The sequence below is a fragment of the Alexandromys fortis genome, unplaced genomic scaffold, assembly GCF_014885135.2.
Source record: "Alexandromys fortis isolate MF-2015 unplaced genomic scaffold, M_Fortis_MF-2015_v1.1 scaffold_45, whole genome shotgun sequence".
Classification (NCBI taxonomy): Eukaryota; Metazoa; Chordata; class Mammalia; order Rodentia; family Cricetidae; genus Alexandromys; species Alexandromys fortis.
The window spans coordinates 11265471-11290138 of NW_026067926.1; the positions used below are offsets into that span (position 1 = coordinate 11265471).

The following is a 24668-nucleotide window of genomic DNA, read 5'->3' on the forward strand; positions in this document are numbered from 1 at the left end:
AAGAAGAAATCCACACTGGCTACTATTAAGAGAGCCAAAAAATATTGTTGGCCAAGATCTAAGCATGACTTCTTTCATCAAAAAATCCATATACTAAGTCTCCAGTGCCCACTCATATCAATATGCCTTCTCATGGCTAGGCTTATATGACCTCAGAACTTGGGAAAGTGTTCTGCTCCTTTATTGCCAGTACTTCTTTCATTGCAGAGCTTTCCAGAACATAATCAACAGATTGAATTTATTCCGCCAGTGAGTCAGTTGCTTATTAGCACTTTTGATATCCAGATGGTCTGAGACAAAGGCAAAACCAAGGGTAACTCCCAAGTGTAGCTAGTGGAAACTCTTTTGCTGAGCGACTCTAGTCTACTGGGCTGTGTTCCAGGGCATGGGTTTCTTTCATAACAGCACTGCTGTGGCCTTTTCTATAACATTTGTAAGTCAATTCACCTGAGAGGCCAAGAGTTAAACTGGCTGGACAGTCTGAACTGCAAAAGTTGGAAGTGAATCCAAATGAACCAATAGCCTGACTCTCTTTCATGAATAAACAGAGGCATTCGGGTATGGGACCCTGTAAAGTTAAGTCAATATTAGTTATAGAGGAAATCCTGCTTGTTCTTTCTGTTGTAGTTGCTTTTTAAAAAGAACTAAAGAAGAATTTCTTTGTGTGGTACAATGTTAAACTCACTCCTTAGAACACATACACAATGTTTGCAGCCTCAAAGATTAAGGATTGTAACTCAGTGGTAAACTATCTTTATAGAATGTACATGAACTTGGGTTCAATTCCTAGCATAGAAAAAAATATTTAAGGGTGTGTGCTCAATACCATTCAAATATAAAACTTAAAATGGGAGCCCGCTGAAGAGCAGCCATGAGCAAGGCCCACCCTCCCGAACTGAAGAAATTTATGGACAAGAAGTTATCATTGAAGTTAAATGGTGGCAGACATGTACAAGGAATACTTCGGGGCTTTGATCCCTTTATGAATCTTGTCATTGATGAGTGTGTGGAGATGGCAACTAGTGGGCAACAGAATAACATCGGAATGGTGGTCATACGAGGAAACAGCATCATCATGTTAGAAGCTTTGGAAAGAGTCTAAACAATGGCTGTTCAGCAGAGGAGTCCACATACTTCCCCGAAGGACTGTTTGACTTGGGTGTAGAATTGGGACATGTACATTTTCATTAAAAAACAAAAAAACAACAACAAAAAAAAACTTTTTGCTAAATAAACTTTTGTGATACTCAGAAAAAAAAACTTAAAATGCTACTATTGAAAAAAACAAAATACTAACCTAGACTCTGCTGGCATTATGATTACTGTATTATGATTATTAAAGATAAGTAAGTGATTTAATTAAAACCCTTAAGTTCTGCTTATGTGGCATAAGTTTCCTCTGGTAGTTATTGCCTAGAAATTTTATGTAACAGGGCCTGAAAATCCAGTGCTTAGATGTCTAGGATAATAAGACAGTGATTCAACCTGTGGATTTACAATATCCTATTTTGTTTGTTAGATTTCTTAACTATCCCCTCTGTGGTATGATCCCACATGCCCCAAAGAAAAATATTATATGAAATACTTTAAGAACACATAAATTTAATATTATTTTGTTGAAAGGTTTATAATTTGCTTATTTGTGGTTTTCTGCGTAATTCTTTCTTGACGCCTGAGCCACCACAAATCTTAGACAAAAAATAACTTCCTCTTCTGCTATATTCTTTTAGTTCTTTGTATAAATTTATATAACAATATTTTTCAATTTATTTTATTTTATGTTCATTGGTGTTTTGCCTACATGTATGTCCTGTACGGATGTCAGAAGCCCTACAACTAGAGTTACAGACAGTTGTGAGTTGCCATGTGGTTGCTGGAAATTGAGCCTGAGTCCTCTGGAAGAGCAGGCAGTGCTCTTAACCGCTAAACCAGCTCTCTAGCCTGCTATATGACACTATTTTAACATAGTATTTTTGTTTGTTAATCTTAAATTTTTCTCCCTAACTTAAATACAAGGGCTATGCTATATTTATCTCTTTTTTTGTATAGGATGTCTAATAAAGAGCTTAATACAATGAGGAATCAATAAATATTAATTTAATTAATTAATTAATTAATGAGTAATTTCCTTGGAAGCAGAAACATGCCAGGATATCAAAAATACTAACCAGAAATGATTATTCTAGTAATTTAAAAGCTACTCGTGTAAGATCCTGTGTTCTAGACTCAAATGCAATTAAAAAGACCATATAAACTTTGAAGTCCTGAGTATTAACATCGATCAAACATCACTGTTGCTTATTACTTCTGAGACTATAGAAAATAGTTTCCCAATCTGTGAATCAACTGTCTGAGACAAAAAAAAAAAAAAAAAAAAAAAAAAAAAAAACCTTACTTAGCTCATTAAAATAAGAGGCGTATGGAAGGAATAGGAAGTAGAAGAATGTTAGCAGAAAGCTGCCCTGTAATACAGCTTTAAAGTCTCATTCTGGAAAATGAGACCTTGAGAGCTTTTTCAAATACTCGTTTCTGTATTTTGGTGTATCGATGGCTATTTAACTATACATTAAGGATTTGGACAATTCCGTATAGAATTCCATATAGCAATTCCAGAAATGTACACTGCCGGGTACAAAGCATGCAAGTTTCAAGGGTCAAGGAAAAGTGTGCTACATTTGAATAATTACTGAGAGACTAAAATAGCAGACGTATTTTGAAGTGACCATTGGTAACAAGCTTCAGTAGTTTTGGAAGAGGCAATAAAAATAACAGGGCAATTTGACAAAGCTACTGTGGTTCAAATAGATGTTAAAGTGCAGAGATAATGCCGGGGAAGCCAGATTCCATTCAGTCAATCAGTAACTAAGGAAATAGTTAAATGAGATACAATCTCAAACTTGAAAAACAGGAAAAATTAAAGAAGTAAGGAGAACAATCACATTTCTGGATAGTCACATGTCACCAGACAGCATACTCTGATGTCTGGAAGATAAAGCAGGCATATTTCAGAAATGGAAAAGAAAGCCATGGGCTGGGGCGTGAATAATTCCATAATAAGCAATGAAGTGGGCACTGAGAAGCAGATGACGTCCTCACAGACAAAATGACCTAAAAACAGCTAGAACATAGCTCCTTTGCTGCAAGCATAACCTGCCCAGTGTTGCATGGCTAATAAGATGCAAAGTGGGTTTCCAAGACCAGGTTACATCAAAACCAGTATTTTCTGCATGTACTACTTTCTTCCAAATGAAGATAATTCAAGATATGTACCAATCTGTCATTTAGCTCTTTACCCAAACGATGACTCCCAGGTCCATCACATTCTGCATATTCCTCTTTGCTCTGACCTCTCTGCATATTCTACCACACAGCCCTCCTTGGAAAAGATGGGGATTCCCTACATAGCCATGCCCTTTATTCTGGATCCAGACCTAACTTCTGGGAAATTAATAAGAGAAATAGAAAAGCGACAATATTTGGAAAAAAATATGCTAATTACAATTATATAATATATATATAGTACCACAAGCATAAGCCAGTCCTACTAGTAAACAGATGGCAAGCTCAGAAGACATGATTTAAAAGAGTGTAGTAAGAGATTTATTCACAAAGGTGTACACAATTGAAGATAATGAAGGGCTACTGTAGAATGTTTAACTAGGCAAAGATGTGATTCATTTTGTTTTATGTTGCATTTATTTAATGATGTGAAGATGTGCTGCTTTACCTGACTAGGGTACCTGATTGATCTGATAAAAAGCTGAATGGCCAATAGTGAGGCAGAGGAAGGATAGGTGGAGCTGGTTTGTAGGGGGAATAAGTGGGAGGAAGAATCTAGGCTCAAGAGAAGAAGGGTGAAAGAACTAGGAAGAAAGAAAGGGGTATGCACTGGGGTCAGAAGTCAGGCAGCCACCAGCCAGACTCACAGGCACGAGAAGCAATAAAAGTAAAATATAGAGAAGGAAAGAAAGGTAAAAAGCTCTGAGGCAAAACGTAGATGAAGAGAAACAGGTTAAGTTGTAGGAGTTAGTGTGACAAGCATAAGATAAGACCAAGAACTTATAACTTATAGTAAGTCTCTGTGTCTTGATTTGGGAGCTGGTTGGTGGTCCAAGAAAGCCTACTACAAATGGCCAACACTTGACCCCTCTAGGCCTGAAGAAGTTATTACTAAAATCCAGAAACAAGCCTATAGAAGAGTTGTGGTGGGAGTTCTGATTTAGTAGATTAATGCGGACACTGCCAGGGCTTTTAATATAATGATAGTAGTATTTTCCCTGCCAAGAGGAGTTGGGAAAATACTACTATCATTATCACTCTCTGTTGACTCCCTAGCTTCTTCCAGGGCTTCTGATTGTTCCAGTCCACCAGAAAGCAGAGACAGAAACCTGATTAATGTTGTACAAAAAAAATCAACCTCTGAGGACACAGGGCAAGCAGAAAACTATGAAAAACGTGTCCCATATTAAGTTTATCACAGAGAGCAAACAAACTGAGGACTTCAGTGACTCTTTAGAGAACGTGATACCTGAGTTAGACGCAGAAGATAAGTAGATTACCAAGGAAATAAGCAAAGACATTCCAGGAAAAGAGATAGCATGTTTAGCTGCTCATGGACACAAGAAGAACATGCGTAGTCAGTTTAGACAAGCAATATGTGGTGGTTAAAACAGGAAGTGTTCCACATAGGCTCAGTTAACTGCATACTTAGTTGCCAGTGATTGTACTGATTGGGGAGGTTGTGGAACCCTTGGGAGGCAGAATCTTGCTGGAGGAAGTATGTTACTGGGACAGGCTTTGAGAGTTTATAGGCTCACTGTACTTCCTGTTTGCTCTCTTGATTCCCACATTCCTATAAAGTGTTATCAGTCAGATTCCTGCCTCTTCCACCAAGCCTGCTGCTTGCTTGCTGCTGTGTCTTTCCATCATGATAGACTCTTACCCTCTAGAACCACAAGCCAAAATAAACTCCTTCTTAATAAATTGTCTTAGTTAGTAATGCACTTTATCACAGAAACAGAAAAAAACTATCATATTTGGGAGAAACACAAGCTCTTTGCAGAAATGATCTTGAAATAGTTAGGGAAAGATTATGAAGTCTCCAGTAATAAATGAGAATCCATATAAAGATTTTAGAAAGAAAGTAACATGAGTATAGTTTAGCTGGAAAGGGTGACTCAGGTATGTACAGTCTACATAAGAACAGAGCTTCTTGAACTTTTTTTCCACCTGTGGTTCTTTTCCTTAGGAAAGTTTCTTGTGACCTTAAGCATATATAGATAAATAAAATTGATTTACAAATGTTTTATGAACATATGTTGATAAAAAAATATTTATTTGCTCTAAATAGTTCTCAAGAGAGCAGGTCTTGCACCTTCCCTGGGCAGTCCATTACAGCCAATCCTGTCGGTGGATGCGTGGGTGAGTAAGCCTGGAAGTTGTAAGCATGGGAAAGCTGTCTCCATTACTCATGTGTCATGCCCATTAATGCATGACACAGGTGGGAGAGCTGACCCTGAGGTCAGAAGGGCGAGAGAGCTGGCCATGCCCATCACCAACTGAAACACTTGGGAGAGCAGGCCCTGCACCTCTCATGGACAGCACAAAGAGCCAACCCCATTGGCAGAGGTGTGGGCAAGCCAGTCACGATAGTGTGAGCATGGAAGAGGATGTTTTTTGCCTTCTATAAAACATACCCACCAGATTTTTCTGAGCCTTTGTTGGTAGCAAAGGAAAAAGTATGTGAGTCATAATAAAATGAAGTCAACTTTAATAAGATGCGGAAATAAACACTACTGACAGTCTACCATGGGAAGGGTTTCTATTTGTTTACTGGGGATACAGTTCAGAGTTACACAGTAGTTTTGAAGTGTTTTTATTTCTTATGGGGAAGAAAAACAACTGTAAGTTTTGAACACTGAAAGCTGTTTGCCCTTTAACTTGTAACCCATTGCCTCTTGTAAATAAAATCTGAGTTTCCCATAGCAGTTTCACTTGGCTTTGTAGCCCACATCCCAGTGATGTGTAATTATTTCTCAACTAAGGCATTTGCCAATACTGGTACGAGCCGAGCTCTTTCCTTCACGGTGGCTACATAATAAATATTTCTGAAGAAGTGGCGGGCTAGGTAGGCAGGCTGATAAATGAAGGTAGTAGGCTGTACTAAAGTCATTTTGGTCTCTTTATAAGCTTGATGTGAACATAGTAATTTATTTTAAAACAACCAAGAGAGAATTAAAAGCTGCCCAGTTTGACTTCATCCATGAGACAGGCAGAATTATTTAGGCTGCTGGATTCTCCGTTGTGTCTGTCTGCCATAACTGCTTTATTTAAGAACTGAGATGCCATTTTATTCCTGTTAATTCATGGGTTAAATACATAGGTTTATGATCTCACAGCTTGATTTCTTTTGTGTAGTCCTCAGCATAATTGTTCTGAAGTTCCAGAAGCCTGGTTCTGATTATCTGAAACCAACAGGAAGTCTGCCATTAGTCTTGCATGAGGAGACACAGTAGAGCATTTTGATTTTTTTTCACTCCTAGATTTATTCACTACCATTGTGTGACATAACATACCTACTAAAAAAGAGGGTGTGACTCCGGCAGAGGGCTTGTTAGCATTGCCAGTGTCCTTGGTTTGATCCCGGTTTAGGAGGAAGCCACCATTGACTAGACTCTGTTTGGTTTAAATTCTCCTTTCAAAATTTTGTTCAAAATAACCTTCAAAAAACACTATGCTGTGTGTGGCTGTGAATCTTATGAAATGTAGAACGAATGAAATAGGAACTTAGAAGCTGCTTTTGCTAAATAGCACCGACTTCTTACTTGGACCACAGGTGACTGAAAGCAGAATCAAAGTCTGATATCCATGTCTTTATTTTGTGTCTCCGTTGGCTGAAGGCACAGTGTAGTTGGAATTTTCTTTGGGCCACCCACCAGTTCCTGAATTAAGACACAAAGACTTATTATTAATTATGAGTGTTTGACCTTAGCTTAGGCTTGTCCCACGAGCTCATTTAACTTAACTTGTTTCTCTTTTACATTCCGCACCGGGGGTTTTAACTTTCACTCTTCACGTTCTACTTTCCAGCTTCCTCTGTGTCTGGCTGACTGGCCCCTGGCATCTCTTTTTCTTTCTTCTTTGAGCCTAAATTTCTCCTCCTACTTACTGCCCATGTCCAGAAGTCCTACCTACACCTCCTCCCTTGCTATTGGCCATTCAATTTTTTATTAGACCAATCAGGTGCCTCCGGCAGGCAAGGTGAAAGAACAACATATCCTAACATAAACAAATGCAACACATCTTTACATAATTAAACAAATATTCCACAACAGCACAGGGATAAGTAACTGTCCTGAACTTGAAGTCACCTGGGTTTCCAGGAAAAACAAATCTTCACAGGACAGAACCACTCCTAGGTGAGGACAATAATCCATTATGGTAACACTATACTCTGGAGCAGAAATGACCATTTGCAGGAGGCAGATTGATCAAGAGATGAGAGTCAGAGGGACTTCATCAGACCCCCTCGCAGCACAAGAATCAAGTCAGGGATCAACCAGACCACACCTTGTCCTCTATAAGAACTAACCTACATTCAACCAAATACAGGTCAAACTTATTGAAAAATAATTACCTGTATTGAGCACAAACATGTTTTCTTCATACGGGACTTTTTTCCTTGCATAAAATGAAGGTAATCTAGCATGATTTAAAAGTATATAGGATGATAGACATAATTTATATGAAAATATTACCATATTTTATAATGCATCTGAACATACTCAGATTTTGGTATACAAGGAAGGTCCTGGAATCTAATCCCCCGGGGATACCATGAGACAGCTGTAAATATATATAAAGTGTATGTGTATGTATATATGTAATCACAATTGAAGAAACATTTTGAAAGCTTTAAACTAACTAATGAATAAGTAAAAGGATTCAGTTTCAATATCTTAAGATAAACTGCTAGTGACAATGTAGAACATTTAAATGTTGTGCACTCGTGTTATTCTAAACAGATGGTCAGAAAAACTGAAGCGAATGTTTTGGTTGTTTTCCTATGACACAACTGGGTGAAAAGCAGAAGTGCACAGAAGTTTCACAATGAAACTTCAAACCGCATCAGACTCGTCTCCTGTTGGGTTTGTTGCATTCCCTCTAACACAAGCCAGACTCCCTGAGGTTGGCCAATAGGGCAAAGTTTGAGTCAAAACCACACCCTTCCTTCAAGCTTTAGGGGTGCACTTAAATTCTAGAGAAATCAAAAGAAATGGTGATTTTCCCCCTCCTGATGTGGTAAGCCTGTCACATCCAGTGTTTTTTCAAATTCCAAATTTAATACAGCAAATACAATAGATGGAAGGTTAGGGAATCTGAAAGTTCTATTCCACTCAAAACACTGATGTTGAAGATTTCTAAGAGAGCACAAGTTAGAAAGAAGGTATGACAGAGGGAAAGAAAGAAGAAAGGACAAAAAGAACAATGGGATGAACCAATGAGAAATGTATGCGAAGGCCAAAAATTAAGATTAATACAATTTATGGTTATGAGATTTAAAAAATCCACATCAGACTTAATCATGTTCTTTTGTTTAAGGTATATTGTATTCTAGATGTTCACCAAAAAGACAATTTAAGTCATAGAGTTTTACTTTTTACTTAAGTACCTGAGAAAGGTATTTAAAGAGAGATGGCTCAGTCAGGCGGTGGTGGCGCTTACTTTAATTCCAGCACCCAGGAGGCAGAGGCGGGCAGATCTCTGTGAGTTCAAGGCCAGCCTGGTCTGCAAGAGCTCTAGTTTCAGGACAGGCTTCAAAGCTACACAGAGAAACCGTGTCTCGAAATCCAAAAAGACAGGGGGGTGCTCAGTGGTTAGAGACACTTGCTGCTCTTCCAGAGAACCTGGGTTCAGTTACCAAGCACCTACACCAGGTAATGCAAACACTTGTAACTTCTCCAAGGGCTCCAACACCTTCCCACCTCCATCACAAGCACCCTCCCATACATGGTGCACATGAACTCATACAGATGCATAACACATAAAAAGTGACTAAACAAATATTTTATAAATCTGAGAGAGCAAATAAAAAGCAGTGTTGCCGTTAGCTGGGTGGCTTCCATTTTTACTCCTCTACATTAGCTCTACCTATAGTCAAACTGGGAAGTAATTTTCATCTCAGTTTCTTAGTCCGGCTATAGATCAGTCACCATTTATTATACACTTCAATTTAGGTGCAGGGATAAATATCTTGCCAAATTTTATAGAGGAGCACTTATTCCTCAATCCTGTTTTCCCTTCGTTGTGGAATGGCATTCATTATAATAACCCCTTTACTAAGGCATTGATGGGGGTAAAGGAAACACTGTTGTGTTTAGGGTAAGGAATGGGACCCCTAACGAAAGCAAGTATCACTGGTGTTCCTTCATTGACACCATGCGTTTAGATGTTCCAACCTCGAAAACACGTTTTCTGGACTTCTCTCAGCAAGAGCAGCAGCAGAGCAGCAAAGGCCACACCCGGCATGGCTAGACAAAGGTATTGATAAGTCAAGCCTAGGGTAGGATATGAATCTACAAAGAAATGGTCTTTTGAGGATATTAGGAAGTGCAAAATGGTGAAGGTGAGAATTTCTTTGCTTTTAGTAAACACAAAATTCATACAGCTCCTATACGTGAGGAGTAATCTCAACTGTTAACTTGTTTGGATAGAGACCTATCTAGATTAGCAGAACACACCTGTGGGTTTGTCAGCGAGGACTTCCAGTCAGGATTAACTAAGAGGGAACACTGAATATGGGTAGCAACATTTGTTCCCTACGACTAGAAACAATAAAAGGAAAAAGAAGCAGCTCACTAGCATAGGCTTACACTCTGCGCCTCCTGGTCACCATATGTGTACCCTCTATGATGTGAGCCTCCCTACCACAGTAGGGGGAAACTCCTAAACTGCCACAATAAATAATTTTCTCTTTAAGTTCTTTTGCTAAAATATTTGTCATAACAAAAAGAAACTAACACAACATCTGGACAAGAGATGCCGTGTAATAGTACTTTTCTCACTGCCAGGACCGGATAACCTTAAAGGGATCAGCTTGGGGGAGGAAGGTTGTATTTTGATTCACGGTGTGAAGGGTTATAGCAGCTCTTTGTGGCAGGGAAGGCAGTGCGAGCAGCTTTTGGCTCTGGCTGCAGGAAAACAAAGTTGCTTGCTCATGGTTCAGTGTGCCAGAAGGCAGAGAAAGGAGCATCCTGTCGGTTAACTGGCTTTTTCCTCTTTTACTTTTTGCTCAACAAAATTCCAGACTGAGGGACAGTGCAGCTTGCATTCAAGGTAGATCTCCTCAGCCTCAGTTAACCCTCTCTGAAAGCCCCTCATATATATTCAAAGCAGTGCCCATAAATATCCTACAAGTTTTCTCCCTCCCCCCTTCTCTCTCTCTCTCTCTCTCTCTCTCTCTCTCTCTCTCTCTCTCTCTCTCTCNCTCTCTCTCTCTCTCTCTCTCTCTCTCTCTCTCTCTCTCTCTCTCTCTCTCTCCAGTGTCTCACTCTGTAGCCCTGGCTGTCCTGGAACTCACTACAAGTTTCTTAATTCAGTCAGTCAGGTTGACAAACACAGTGAAACCTCATACCTCAAATTGCAAAACCTAGAGGAGATATAACAAAATGTCTGTCTGGGCAAGATATGGAGAGGATATCTGCATAAGCAAGCAAGAGAGCAGGAAAGTCCAACACAGTATTTTCTTATCACAGGCAGAGAAAGAATGAGAACACACTGAATTACGTGCTGAATTGTTATAGACTCAGATGAGCCTTTTTAATGAAGAGTTGGAGGACAAAGGAGAGAAATACACTTCCCTTCAGAAAAAGATATAGCCCAAAGAAATGTTGTTAAAGATTGTGACAGTCAAAGGAGAGAAGATAAAAGGCCTTGGCAATTTCTCAGAAAATTAAGAAACAGCCTTCTTCAAGACCCAGCAATACTACTTTTGGGTATAAACCCAAAGGATGCTCAATCATACCACAAGGACATGTGCTCAACTATGTTCATAGCAGCATTGTTTGTCATAGCCAGAACTGGAAAGCAACCTAAATGTCCCTCCACCAAAGAAGGAATAAGGAAAATGTGGTACATTTACACAATAGAGCACTACACAGCGGTAAAAATAATGACATCCTGAAATTTGCAGGCAAATGGATGGAGCTAGAAAACATCATATTGAGTGAGATAACACAGTCACATAAAGACAAATATCATATGGTACTCACTCATAAGTGACTTTTAAGCATAAAACAAAGAAAACCAGCCTACAATTCACAATCTCAGAGAGCCTAGACAACAATGAGGACCCTAAGAAAGACATACATGGATCTAACCTACATGGGAAGTAGAAAAAAAATAAGATGTCCTGAGTAAATTGAGAGCATGGGGACCATGGGAGAGGGTTGAAGGGGAAGGGAGAGGAAAGGAGGGGAGCAGAGAAAAATGTAGAGCTCAATAAAATCAATTAAAAAAAAAAAAAGAAAGAAAAGGCCTTGAATACTCCATGGTAGACATAGAGTGCCAAAACCAATAGGAGCACAGGCTTCCAATATAGGCTTAATTAAACTTCTGATAAATTAAATTCTAGGATTAAATGCAACTCTGGGAAACAAGAGGAAGCCATCCATAGGAGACAGGTGTCTTAGGTCACAGCAGGTGTGAAAGCAAAGGCTACTGTGGCATGGACTGGGGAATCTGTCCATAAGGTGTCACAGAGGGCTTTGCACTCCATACAAACCCTCTTTTAGCACAGGAATTGGGAGCATGGGACTCTTTGGGACAATAGAAATCAAGAGGTTAATAAATACATAAGATAGAAAGGAAAGCAATTTTAGTAAAATCTATTGATGAGGGCTGCTGCCATGTGGAGATATTAAAACATTTAGAAGTACTACAAATGAAACCCTCAGAGAAAGGAGGCGATATACAGAGGTATCTCTTCATCCATGACTGGAAGTGAGAGATTGATTGTCTTTTTTTGTAATTTTTTTTCATTTTTTTATTGGTGGTGGGAATGTACATGTGACAATAGTGCACTTGTGGAAGCTGGAGGACAACTTATAAGAATCAATTATTTCCAAAGTAATGATTTTTATTATAATATATTCATACAAATATATCACCATACTTTTCTCTTATTCACCTCCTATCTCCCTGATCCCATGATGATCTCCTTCCTTTCTACAATAGTACCTCCTTCTGAATTCATGTCACACATAGTCCATCATACTCATTTTACCCATCCCCCACCCTTCTCACAGCCCCTTCTTTATTTTCATCTCCTACACATTCATATTCAGAGAAAGAGAGCGAGATGCATACATGTATATACGCATGGAGATGTGTATAAATGTAAATCTATATTCCATATATAGGCAAAAGGATGTGATAATTGTTTTCTAAGTGTGGCTTATTTCAATTAACATAATACTATCCAGTTCCATCCATTTACCTGCAAATGTTGCAATTTCCCTTCCCTTTACAACTGCCTGAGAAAGGATTTCCACAAAGCTGGCACACAGAAGCTAACACAGCCTCAATTCAAGGGGGCCAGGCTACATCTTATATTGACAACAGAATTTGGCACTAATTTATGGGATAAACACAAGTATTCAGAAAGCAGTTTAACACTGTGTCCATTTATCAAAACAACAGTAGCAGCTCTCCTCTAGGGCATATGACTTACCAAAGCATGAGCTTTTGACAAGGTTTACAGTTCCAGTGCCAGACATGAATCTTCTCCTGTGGAATGGGTTTCAAGTCTAATAAGAAGGTGGTTGGTCACTCCCATTATAGTCCTCTCACTACTGAGCCAGTAACACATCTTGTCAAGCAGATGGTTATTGTGGGTCATTGGGCCCACAGGTAATTAGGACCATTTCCTATATTTCTCCCCAAACAGCTTGCATAGAGAGCTAGAATCTAAAGGAAGATATGACTTTGGGAAATTCATCTTCTGAGCAGCCACAGTGCATGCCTTTAATCCCAGCACTTGGAGGCAGAGGCAGTAGGATCTATGTGAGTTTGAAGCCAGCCTGGTCTACAAAGTGAGATCCAGTTGCAGGCAAGGCATTCCTAGAAACAATGTTTTTTTCAATATATAATCCAAATGAAAGGCTCCAGCGTTCTGAAGTATGCAGAAGGTATGTCAAAGACTGTAATTGGACTTATGAAAGCAGATCAACAAGGGGCAGGAAGAATAACTCATTGTCATCAGAGAATACTTTAAGGGGTCTTCTGAAGGCCCTGATACCAAATATTGTTCAATCATTCCCTGTCAACAGAGGAGAAACTCATCCATAGAGAAATTAAAAGGCTTAATGCCTGTTGTTAAAAGCCATACTACTCCAGGTATGTTTGAACACAGAACAGCTTCAGTAGATAAAACACAAACTCAGGAGAGACCATAAAAGTATTTTGGCAAGCTTCTATAAATGATTAAAGACCAAATCTAAAAATATGAAAAAAATGGCATTGTAATTGAAAGATTGTTGAACACAGGTGTAGATGTAACCATAAATTCACCAAAATCTTGGCATCCAGATTGGCCCCTTCAGAAGATAAATATGCAGCTTTTAGGAATTATAATTTTATCTCAAGTAAAATAAAGTACAAGTGAGTGGAAGGTATAGGGCCAGAAGGACAGATAGCAAAATTAAAGCCATATGTGCCTAATATAACAATAAATCTATGGGGACATGATTTGCTACAATGATGGAAAACATAGGTTAATATTCTTCCAATCTCAGAAACAAACCATAAAATAAAGAATGCTTCTGAGAGACATATTAAAAGGTATTATCAAAAACAGTCACAGACCATTCAGGTTTACATAAGCAGGACACAACAGCTGTTGGTCTTTCAGGGGTACCAACAACCCTACCTTTAAAATGGTTAACCTGTCTGGGTGGAAAAATTGCAGACCCTGGAACAGCTGGTAAAGGGTAGCTATATGCTCAGCATAATAAAGAATTAACCAGTCCTTGAAATTCTACTATATTCATTATTCTACTATATTCAATATAGATATATTCATTAAAAAAATCTGGAAAATGGATAATGATAACATAGCTGAGAGCTATTAATAAAGTGATCCAGATCAACAAGGGGCAGGCAAGGTAACTCTTTACCATCAGAGAACACTTTAAGAGATCTTCTGAAGGCCCCATACCAAATTTGTTTCAATCATTCCCTGTCAACAGTGGAAAAAGTCATCCACAGAGCAATTAAAAGACTTAATGCCTGTTTTCTCAGAGTCCCCTAAAGATGCCATTTGCCCCAGGCAGCAGGAAGCAATTTTAAGAACATACCACTCATATTTCTGAGAGGTAGGATGGGTTGTTTTGATCATTTGGTAGGATATGGATATTTGTCATTGTTAAGGAGGATTAATTTCAAGGTGTTATTGGTGATGGTCAAGGAAAAAACTACACAAAGAAGGTTATATTCAGGGTTCTCTTTCTGAAGAGGGGGAATATAGGATGTTAGGATAAATGGATAGATTATTTAATCTACTTTTAGACTAAAAAGCAACTACTAGTCTAAAATCTTTACAATGGTATGGATTTTTGTATATTAATACAAATTTAAGGTAATTTCATTACAGCATACTATAAGATATCATGCCTATGCAACTCATCTAAAGCTGTAATGTAAAATTCTAGTCCTTGAAAGCTACTATTAAAAACTGCTTAGGATAATAAAGATAACAAACAAATTTGTAGTAAGGGTTTAGATACACTCAGAAATAAACTTTATTTAGCCTCATGTATTTTAGATAGATAGATGGTCTTCAGACACTTCAGAATTCTACAGACTATGACATTTAAGATATTTTTAATGATGTAAGGCTTTTTATGACAGTGAGATAGATACATCTGCTTCTGGCACTATTGATCTACTTCAGAGAAGATGATAGGCATTGAAGAACCTACACATGGAGTTTACTTTAATGTTGCAAAGATAGCCACTGGTCAAGAAACTCCCTTTGCCTCAAATGTTGATAGTATGCTGTCCAAACTGGACAACACTTCTGCATGCTATGAATATGTATTCCTCTTATTGGTTAATAAAGAAGCTGCTTTGACCTATAGCAAGGCAGAATAAGGCCAGGTGGGAAAACCAAACTGAAAATTGAGAGAGGAGAAGAGTAGAGGCTGGGAGAGACACCATCCAGCTGCCAGAGTGGCAAGATGTATTAGAGCACAGGTAAAGCCATGAGACACAAGGCAAAATATAGATTAATATAAATGGGTTCATTTAGAAATAAAGAGCTAGTTAGTAATAAGCCTGAGCTGTTTGTCCAAGCAGTTTGTAATTAGTATCAAACCTCTAAGAAGTTATTTAGAAGTGGCTATGGGATAGGGCAGGACAGAGAAACCTCTGTTTACTGAAAATGACTACAAGGTAGACAAGACTTTCAAAATTCCTGCTTCACAAAAGAGTCTTTCAGACTGATATTCTAGGCCTGTAGGCTGAAGACAGAAGCCCCAATGTTGCAGAGGAGCCTTGGGTGACTATCCAGGCAGCCAAATGTTTCTATTATTTCTACAGTTTTAGAAATTGCTTGCTCTGTACTTCCTGTTTACTCAGGTAATATTATATCCTATTTGGATCTCTGATGGGGTTGAAGACTAGTTATACCATTTTCTTTGTTACCAAATTCAGAAAAGAAACTTACAAAGGAAATGTAAAGTTTATAAAGTTAAGGGATATAAAAGTTTAAGTTGTTTAAAAGACTGTTTTAAGGTCTCAAAAGATATTTTTAGGTTGATAATATAAGTTCTGATAGAAAGTGATAAAACTTTGGACTCACCAAGACAAGATAGATTAATAAAGTACTTTCTCTGAATACTAATGGACTGGACATCATATATGTAACTCATACCTGATAAGTGTTTTTATTGTATATAGTTCTACTGTGTTAGAGTTAAAACCTTTCCTTTAATATAAATAAAAAAGAGGAAACATTGTGGGATATTTTATTCTTTTGTGAAACTCTGAGACTGTATTTAAAAAAAAATTAACCTTGGATCAGGGGTGGAGCCAGCAAGTAGTTGACAAGAATTAGTCATAGAATGTCCAGAGGACCTGTTAGATGGTTAGATAGACAAATAGGAAAAAGTAGGAAGAGACTTCGAGATTCGTGATCCTCTTTGGTTTGGGATAAAAGAGAGACATTCTCTTTCTGTATCTCCTGTCAAAAGGGAAGGTGAGCTGATTGGTTTTCAACTTCTCTGATATATCAAGTTTTCACCCCAATATCTGATTCCCAAGTCTTTGCTGGTAAATAGAACAATGTAGATTAAAAAAAAAAAAGGACTTTTCTCATAGGTGAGTCTAGATCCTATTAAGTTGACAATCAAGATTAACCATCATAGACTTGAGAGATGGCTCAGTAGGAAAAGGCATTGGCTGCCAAACCAAATGACCTGAGGGCAAAACCCAAGACCCACTGACTATTACAAATTGTCCTCACTGTTCTCTTATATTCACATTTATGTTGTAGTATGCATGCAGGCACACACACATATGTAAGTGTAAACTCTAAAATCCTTGCATTATATTTAACTTATGGGTGAGTGTAGCATGATTTCAAATTAGTCTTAATAATAAAAACCCAGAGTCAGATATTAGGGGGTAAAAGTGAAAAGATCAGAGAAATAGAGCAGCCAGCCCTTATTCTTACCCTTATGAAATCCTCGCACTGAATGGGCATCTTTTTCTACAAGTCCTCAGACTGAATGCTGTATCTATAAAACCTCAGACTGAATGTAGTGAGTACCTGCCGCCTCCCACCTTATATTCCTCTCTCTGCCCAGCCATATCACTCCTGTCTCCACCTCCCTAGTGCTTGGATTAAAGGTGTGTGCTACCACCACTTGACTCTATTTCTCTTTTAGACTGATTCAACCTTGTGTCGCCAGGGTAGCCTTGAACTCACAGAGATCCATCTACCTCTGTCTCCCAAATGCTGGGGTTAAAGGTGTGTGCCACCACTGCCTGGCCTCTATGGCTAACTAGTGTGGCTAGCTCCACATGCTGATCTTCAGGCAAGCATTATTGGTCAAAGCACAAATAAAATATTACCACATGTGAGTGTTTTGCATACATGAATGTCTATGTACCATGTGCATGCCTGGTACCCACAGAGGTCAGAAGAAGAAATCCGGTCCCATGGAATTAGAGTTGAGGATGGGCTTTAAACAAACATATGGGTGCTGAGAGTTGAAGCCAGATCATCAATGAGAGCAACAAATGTTCTTAACCACTGAGCCATCTCTCCAACCCTGTAAACTTAATTAAAAAATTTAAAAGTGGGAGGAGACATGCACTGGAGAGATGGCTCATCGTTTAAGAGAACTTACTAGTCTTGTAGAGCACTCACAGAGCAGGGGATCCAACACTCTCTTCTGGACTCCGTAGGTACCAAGCACACATGTGGTACACATGCATACATGCAGAAGAGCTAAACACTCATACGCATAAAATAATAGTAAATCTTTTTTAAAAATAAAGAATAACTGTCACAAAAAAGAACAATCAAAACTAACTTTGCCCTTCTTTCTTGTTACACATTTAGAGAAATTAGTCCTTCAAAAGAAATTCAGAACAGATCATTCTAGAACAATGCACACCTTTTGAGTATTCCTTATTAGAATCCAGTAATCCAAATGTTCTATAACATAAATATGAACAAAATCCTGACTTTTATTTAAATCTGAATCCTATCCTCTGAAAAGGCATTTTTGGCAGCAGGAGACCATTTGGTTAGCGGTGTTTCTGTCCCACTTGGTGCTTCTCACCATGAGGCTGCTTCTTCCTCGTCCAAGATTAAACCAGGGAGAAGTGGAAACCATGACAGGAAGCATCTGTCTGGCACTTCAGTTGCTTCTAGCTACAGCTAATGTCTGCACTCCACTCTGGTGATAGTCAAAGCTGACTTCTCTCTCCATGGTATTTCTAAAGAAGTCCCCCCCACACACACGCTTTTGGAAGGGCTCATGCTCTGCCTTCTGTTGCTCACTTACATTACTCCTGAAGAAGAGTAAATCAGGGAAGTAGGGTTATGTGGGGTTATTTCTCCTTTCTGAGTGAAACTCTAATACCAATGTGAAGTGACTGTGGACTAGCTCTGCTCGGAAGAGTCCTCTACTACTCCATAAGAACCATTTTCCCCTGTTTTCAATGTAAATGTGATTAATACTCAAGATAGGTTTAACTCTGTCTTTGTTTTCTCTGCACTTCATACTAATAGCTTAGGCCTCTTATCTACACTTACATATTTAAATTTAATCATCATTCATCCATTGCATTACCAAACCATTTTTGATTTTATTGTGTTTTGTTTTATTTTTGAGACGGGGTCTCACTACGTAGCCCTGGCTGGCCTAGAACTCATCATGTGAATGAAGATAGCCTTCTCACGGAGACCTGCCTACCTCTGCGTCCTGGGTACTGGGATTAAAGGCATTTGCTACCACATCCAGACCAAGGAACCATTTTTTAATACCTGCCCAAATATTTCTTCTCTGCAGTTGAGTTTTCATGTGAAGCCCTATTAGGAGCTTGTGAGTAAATGTCCCAAGTCAAGGAACAGACTATGAAATAAAATCCATTCTTTTCTTTTAAACATATATCCCAGAGAATGAATTTCTGTGTTGTTTTTCCTAGGGAAACATTAAATAATGTTTATTCACCCCAGATGGGGCACTAATGACAGACCAAGGAAATGGTTCTAATAAAATCAACTTGGTAAAATAATAAGTTTATCAAGGACCATGAGGAACTCGGAGACAGCTTTATCACCAAAAATCCCACCCCAGTATGCACGACAACCTGATAAAAGCTGCATCCCTGGGGCTCCCTGCCCAATTTCCAGGCAGCTCCACCAGAGTCTTTCTCCGGAGCAAGTCTTTACTGCCCAATAATCCGTGGAAAGGGCCCTAGGAACCTGTACTTTCCTGAGCTTCCCCAGTCTCAGGAGCTTCCTCTCAGGAAGGAAGGCTTCCATTCAGAGGACGCTGCTATAGAACAAGGGTGACGGATGAGGGAATTTCCTTACTATTGCCAAACACTTGGTAATAGCTCAACTTTCTCACTGAACTAGACAGTTTCACCCACATGTCCAGTTCTGGTAGCCATCTCTGTTAGAGCAACTGAGATTCCTACAGGTCACGTGGTCCTCCAAGGCTGGATCCACTTCTTTGATTGGTGTACCCTCATAGGTTGTCCTGGTGAGTGTGCATGTCTTGTGCCTACGCTGGATGTGAAGCCTACAGTCACACATTCATTTATGTAAAAAAAAAAAAAAAAAAAAAAAAAAAAAAAAAAAAAAACAGTAAATTAAAAGTGACAGAATTTGGGGTAGAAGTGAAATATCAAGCATAGTTAAGAGAGGGCAAGGAACTGAGTCTCATTGTCTTTCCAAGCCTAGGCCAATCACAGTGCTTTCTCACATGGGAAGTTACTTGACACAGATTTTGATGGAAAACCAATTTAGCGTAATAGTTATGTGTCTATCTGTTGAAAGTTAAGTAACTTGGATTTTAATTCTCATTCTCATTTATTGTATACGTGGTTTTACACAAACTACCTTAGCAGCTTTGTTGAGAGCTAGGAACACTCACTTTTACTCTTTGAAGCATCAGTTTGGTAAAATAAGGTTCTGAAGCCTAGAGCAATCTGAATTCCCCTTACAGGGAGCATATAACCAAAGAGAATCCCCCAAAGTTATCAACAACCCGGGAGACCAGTCAAAGAGCCATGACTACAGGCTCCAAGGCAAGAAGAGAACCAGTTTTATGATTTGAAATGGAAAACGACAACCCTTTTGGATTTTAAGTGGGAACTAAATAAGACCTAGAGAAATCTATGTCAGCATGTATGTATCCAGAAGGTAAGAACCCAGTTTAGGAAAAGAACAAATCCGTAAATCCTCAGCTGTATAGTTTGGAGCTCTTTGCTCCTCTATTAAACCATTGCTTGGACAGCTATGTGTTCATGTCTCATTTCAATGAAAGTCTGACTCCCATCATTTTAGACTGCACCCTTAACGCTGGCCTTGACGCTATTTGCATTGCAAATTTATGCAAGTTGGATGGTGAAGGCCCAAGCCCCCAATCCTGAGCAAGTCAAGTAATACCTAAAACAGGGTCCAATAATGCATAGCAGAATGCAGGTCACTGGAGAGGAGTGCTTGTTTCTCTACTTAAAGTTGGACCCTTGGTGACTGGAGAGATGGCTCTGCAGTTAAGAGCACTGGCTGCTCTTCCAGAGGACCCAGGTTCCAACCCAGCACCCACATAGTGACTCACAACCATCTGTAACTCCCGTCCCAGGCAATCCGATAACCTCTTCTGAACTCCTCAGACACAGCACACACATGGTACACAGATATAAATTCAGAAAACACACACATAAAAATAAATAAACAGAAATTAAAGTTAGACCCACCGAATATTGATTTGAAGATATGTGTCTTAAGGAAAAAAGCATATAAGAAAACTACAAAAAAGAAAAAAGAACTATACAAAAGTAGGAAGTAAAAAAAGTAGAAATTTTATATATGTTTAATCAATGATAGCTACACACATACAAGTTACATTTAACCTTAACTAACATGTAACAACTAGAATCTAATGTTATAGAATTTTTTTAATTCCAGATAAGTTAAAGTGTTAAATTAGTCACTTTAAAATAGTCAATATATGTAATGTCTCTTATTTCAAACACTAGAAAGAAACCCATAATTTCAATGAGAAAAACATCAGATTTCTCATTCCTATTAAATAATATTGAACAAATATTCTATGAATATTGGGTTAAAAACATGCATTTTTAACTTGTACATCTACCTGCCTTGAGCTAGACACGATGAAAATCTAAGCAGAAGCCATTCCTCTTCTCCTGCCCACCTATTTCCCACACTCATTTATATATCTTACCAAGGAGATGTAGACCTCTTTATGGGGATTTCCTCAATGTTCTGTCTAGAACTGCTTCTGTCTAGTGATTGAACTATGGCCTGCAGGAATACATGCAGAGGATGCAATGGGTCCTATTTGTTACATGTACAGGTAATATTCATTGCCCACAAAAAACAGAAAACCTAAAATGTAACTTTTTACAAAATGTTTTTATCTCACATGATACAAAATCCCAGTAAGTGTGTGGCTAGCTAAGGAATTAACCATAGATGCAGAATCTTTGTTGTAGTGTGGCTTTCTCCAACATCCAACATCACGTGTAGACACAGCATCTCTTTCCTGTTCGAATCTCAGGCATGCACAACCAAGTAATGCCCAGAACTCTCTTTAGCCAGAGCTACAGAAGGCAGCCGGTTGGTTTCTGTACCATCACTGGTGAGCTATAAGGAAGCACACTTTAAAATGTGTCTCCATTGAGGCTGACAAAGAGGGAATGAGTTATAAGGGGCGAATGAGAGTTTTGTAGAAGTGATGAACGAAGACAACAGATGCTGAATGAACAACACTGACAACCATTCATTCACGTGGATGCTAAAATTAATTTTCAGGACCATAAGTGAAACTACTCAGACTTTGCTCAAACAAAGGTAATATTCATCTCTCCCTGTCTCCTAAGCATAGAATGATATTCTTAAGTTGGACAAGTTTCACCAACTTCCCAATCAAAAGGTCAGAAAAAAAAATTGGGAATATTTCTAAAAAATCTATCCCTAGCACTCTAGGAATATTAAAAGGACTATGGTCATACAGGTTTGGACAGGGATAAACATACTTCTTTTTCTTGCCATTTGTACATTTAAAGGCTATGAGGAATCCTAACATTAAATAACTAATAATGAGTTAACAGGATCCAATCATCTGTGTTCAAATCTAGACTCTATCGTTTTCCAGTGGTAAAGGTTCCATAATCCTGTTTCTCATTTGGGAAAACGGGAACCTAATGACACTTAAAACTTAATTGGGTTTGCTGCGGGATGCCTGTGAGGCATCCATGGGGAGCTTTCGGCAGTCTGTGAACATTCACTCACTTGGCATGTTGATTAGTTATCTCCCGTATGCCAAGATCCCAGGTATCCTGGAGCCTGCAGTCAGATGGTGGGGAGAGGAGACAAATGCTAACCAGGTAAAAATCCTCTGGGGGGATGCAACATAACATTGTAGACAAGGACTAGGATGTTGTCTTAGGATTTCTATTGTTGTGAAGAGACACCATTGCATTTTCTCTCAAACAACCACATCCCACTCACTGGCTCCCAAAGGCTTATAGCAGATCACATGTTCCCAACATAGAATGGCTCAGGATATGCATTACCATTCCAAAATGCAGGGAAGGGAGCATAGTGAGGAAATACTGGACCAAAGCAAGACCAGAGATCAGCTGGGCAGACTCCAAACTTTGCATCTCCATGTCTGATGTCAAAGTGCTCTCCAGATCTCTAACTCCGTTTAGCTCTGACTACAACATGCTTCTTTCCCTTGGGCTGGTTCCGCTCCCTGTCAGCAGCTCTCCTTGGCAGGTATCCCACGATCCTGGCGTCTCCAACATCTTGGGGTCTCCAAGGCAATCCCGTCTTCCCCGCCACAGCTTCACACAATGGCCACTCTGGGCTTCCATTCAGGGACACCCCTGATATATGTCTGGCTTCAGCAGCTTTCCTTAGTCACAGAGGGAGATTCCATAAACTCTTTCTTATATCTGTGATTCAAAAGCCAGAACCATGTGGCCAAAGCTGCCAAGTTCTGCTGCTTGCTGGGGCTGGAGCATGGCCCCTTGTTCAATTGCATCTTCTCACAGGTTTCTTTTGCGATGCTTTCCTTCACCACCTAAGACTGGCTAGAACTTGATCTACAGATCAAGCTGGCCTTGAACTCAGTGATCCCCCTGCCTTTGCCTCTGGGGAGCTGGGATGACAGGTGCGCATCACCACACCTCGGTCTAAGTTTTTCTTTAGTTCCTTTTCACAAGTTGGAAGCTTAGCTGAGTGGGGTCTTCCCCTGAGATCGCCATTCCGTAGCCCATTTAGCTTGAGGTATTTCTTTAATCTGTTTATCTCCTTGAACACAGGATTTCGCTCCATTCCACTTCCTGATGCCCCTTTTCTCCTCAAACTGCACATTTTATGCTTTTCCTTACTCAGTTTGCTCCTTTTTATTAAAGATCTGCACAAGAGTAAACAGCAATCACCACACAACGGAGTCAATACTAGGCTGTTTTGAGATTTCCTCTGCCAAACAATTAATCTAAATTTCTTTAATTTAGCCCCAGACAGACTGTTCAGATAAGGGCAAAAAACAACCACATTCTTTGCCAAAATATCATGAAAAATGGTCTCTAGGCTACGTACAAATATTCTCCTTTGAAATCTCTTAAGCCAGGCCCCCACAGTGCAAATCACCCTCAGCAACATTGCCATCCATGCTCCTCTTAGTATGGCCCATTAAGCAGCATTGAAAGCAATCTGAAGGCCACATTCCTCCAACAAAACCATTGGCAGGCCTGTCATAACAAAGCCCCAGTCCCTGGTATCAACTTCTATTTTAGTTTGGATTTCTATTGCTATGAAGAGACACCGTGAACATGGCAACTCTAATAAAGGAAAACATTTCATTAGGACTGGCTTACAGCTTCAGAGATTTAGTCCATTCTCATCATGGTATGGTGGTATGCAGGCAGACATGGTACTGGAGAAGATGGGAGTTCTATATTTGGATCCATAGGAAGCAGGAAGAGACAGTGAACCACTAGGCCTAGCTTGAGCTTCTGAGATCTCAAAGGCCACCCCCAAGGACACACTTCTTCCAACAACTCCACAACTACTCCAACAAAGACACACCTCCTAAGAGTGCCAGACCCTATGAGCTTATGGGTGCTGTTTTTTTTCCCCCCAAATCACCATATATGCTTTAGATGGGAATCATAGAATGGCATTTCTGAGAAAGAAATTTTACCCTAGACCTGCGTAGGCAGAGGCTATCAGCCATTTGTTCACTCATTTACCAAACAAATGCTTAGTAAGCACTTACTATGTTCTAGACTCATGAAGTAAATCAACTAACAAGATAGATAGTATATATATTTAGGTCGTTTAGCTTCTGAGCCTATGCTCTTTTCACTATTCCTGGTCCAACTAAAATCTAGCTAGAAAAAGAACAGGTCTATCAGGAATTACTTTTTTCTTTACAGATGAATGGAAGCATTAAGAAATCAAATCTAAAATAATGAAGCAATCTGCAATCTGTAAATTAATGAAATCAGGAAGTCATTCCTTTTGTTGCATGGGTGACACTGGGAAAAGGGGGTGTTCCCATTGTGCAGACAAAACAGAACTGCAGGGTAACTGGAGTAAGAAATTCCCCCTTTCCTGCTGCCAAAGTCCTGAAGGTGCTCTCAATACTGAGGTGAGTTAAAGGTCAAAGAAGAAAGAGCCTGTGGAATGTAGTAACACACAGAGCAGTTAATGGGTGGGAGACAATCAGGGTGAGTAGCAAATAGTTATATCAATATGATTCCCTCGGTAACCATTGAATGACCCAAATGAATGACAAAGATGCTATGTACATTCAAAAGGAGGAAAGATTGGGACCAGCAATTTCTCTCCGCAGGAGAGCAGAAAGCAATGTTGAGTCCCACAGAAA

General features: G+C 39.2%; 2 protein-coding genes across 6 annotated transcripts in view; both read left to right on the forward strand.

Moving 5' to 3' along the window:
• Positions 1–24668, forward strand: part of Cyp2r1 (cytochrome P450 family 2 subfamily R member 1) — a 700872-nt gene that overhangs the window by 186746 nt on the left and 489458 nt on the right. The window lies entirely within an intron of this gene.
• LOC126502295 (small nuclear ribonucleoprotein G) lies at positions 858–1260 on the forward strand. The gene has a single exon (XM_050143167.1). It carries the CDS (start codon positions 872–874, stop codon positions 1100–1102), a length of 231 nt encoding a protein of 76 aa, XP_049999124.1. The 5' UTR covers positions 858–871; the 3' UTR covers positions 1103–1260.

What these genes read in the sequence shown, in the direction of transcription:
- LOC126502295 (XM_050143167.1), top strand. Translation starts at nt 872, where the DNA reads ATGAGCAAGGCCCACCCTCCCGAACTGAAGAAATTTATGGACAAGAAG.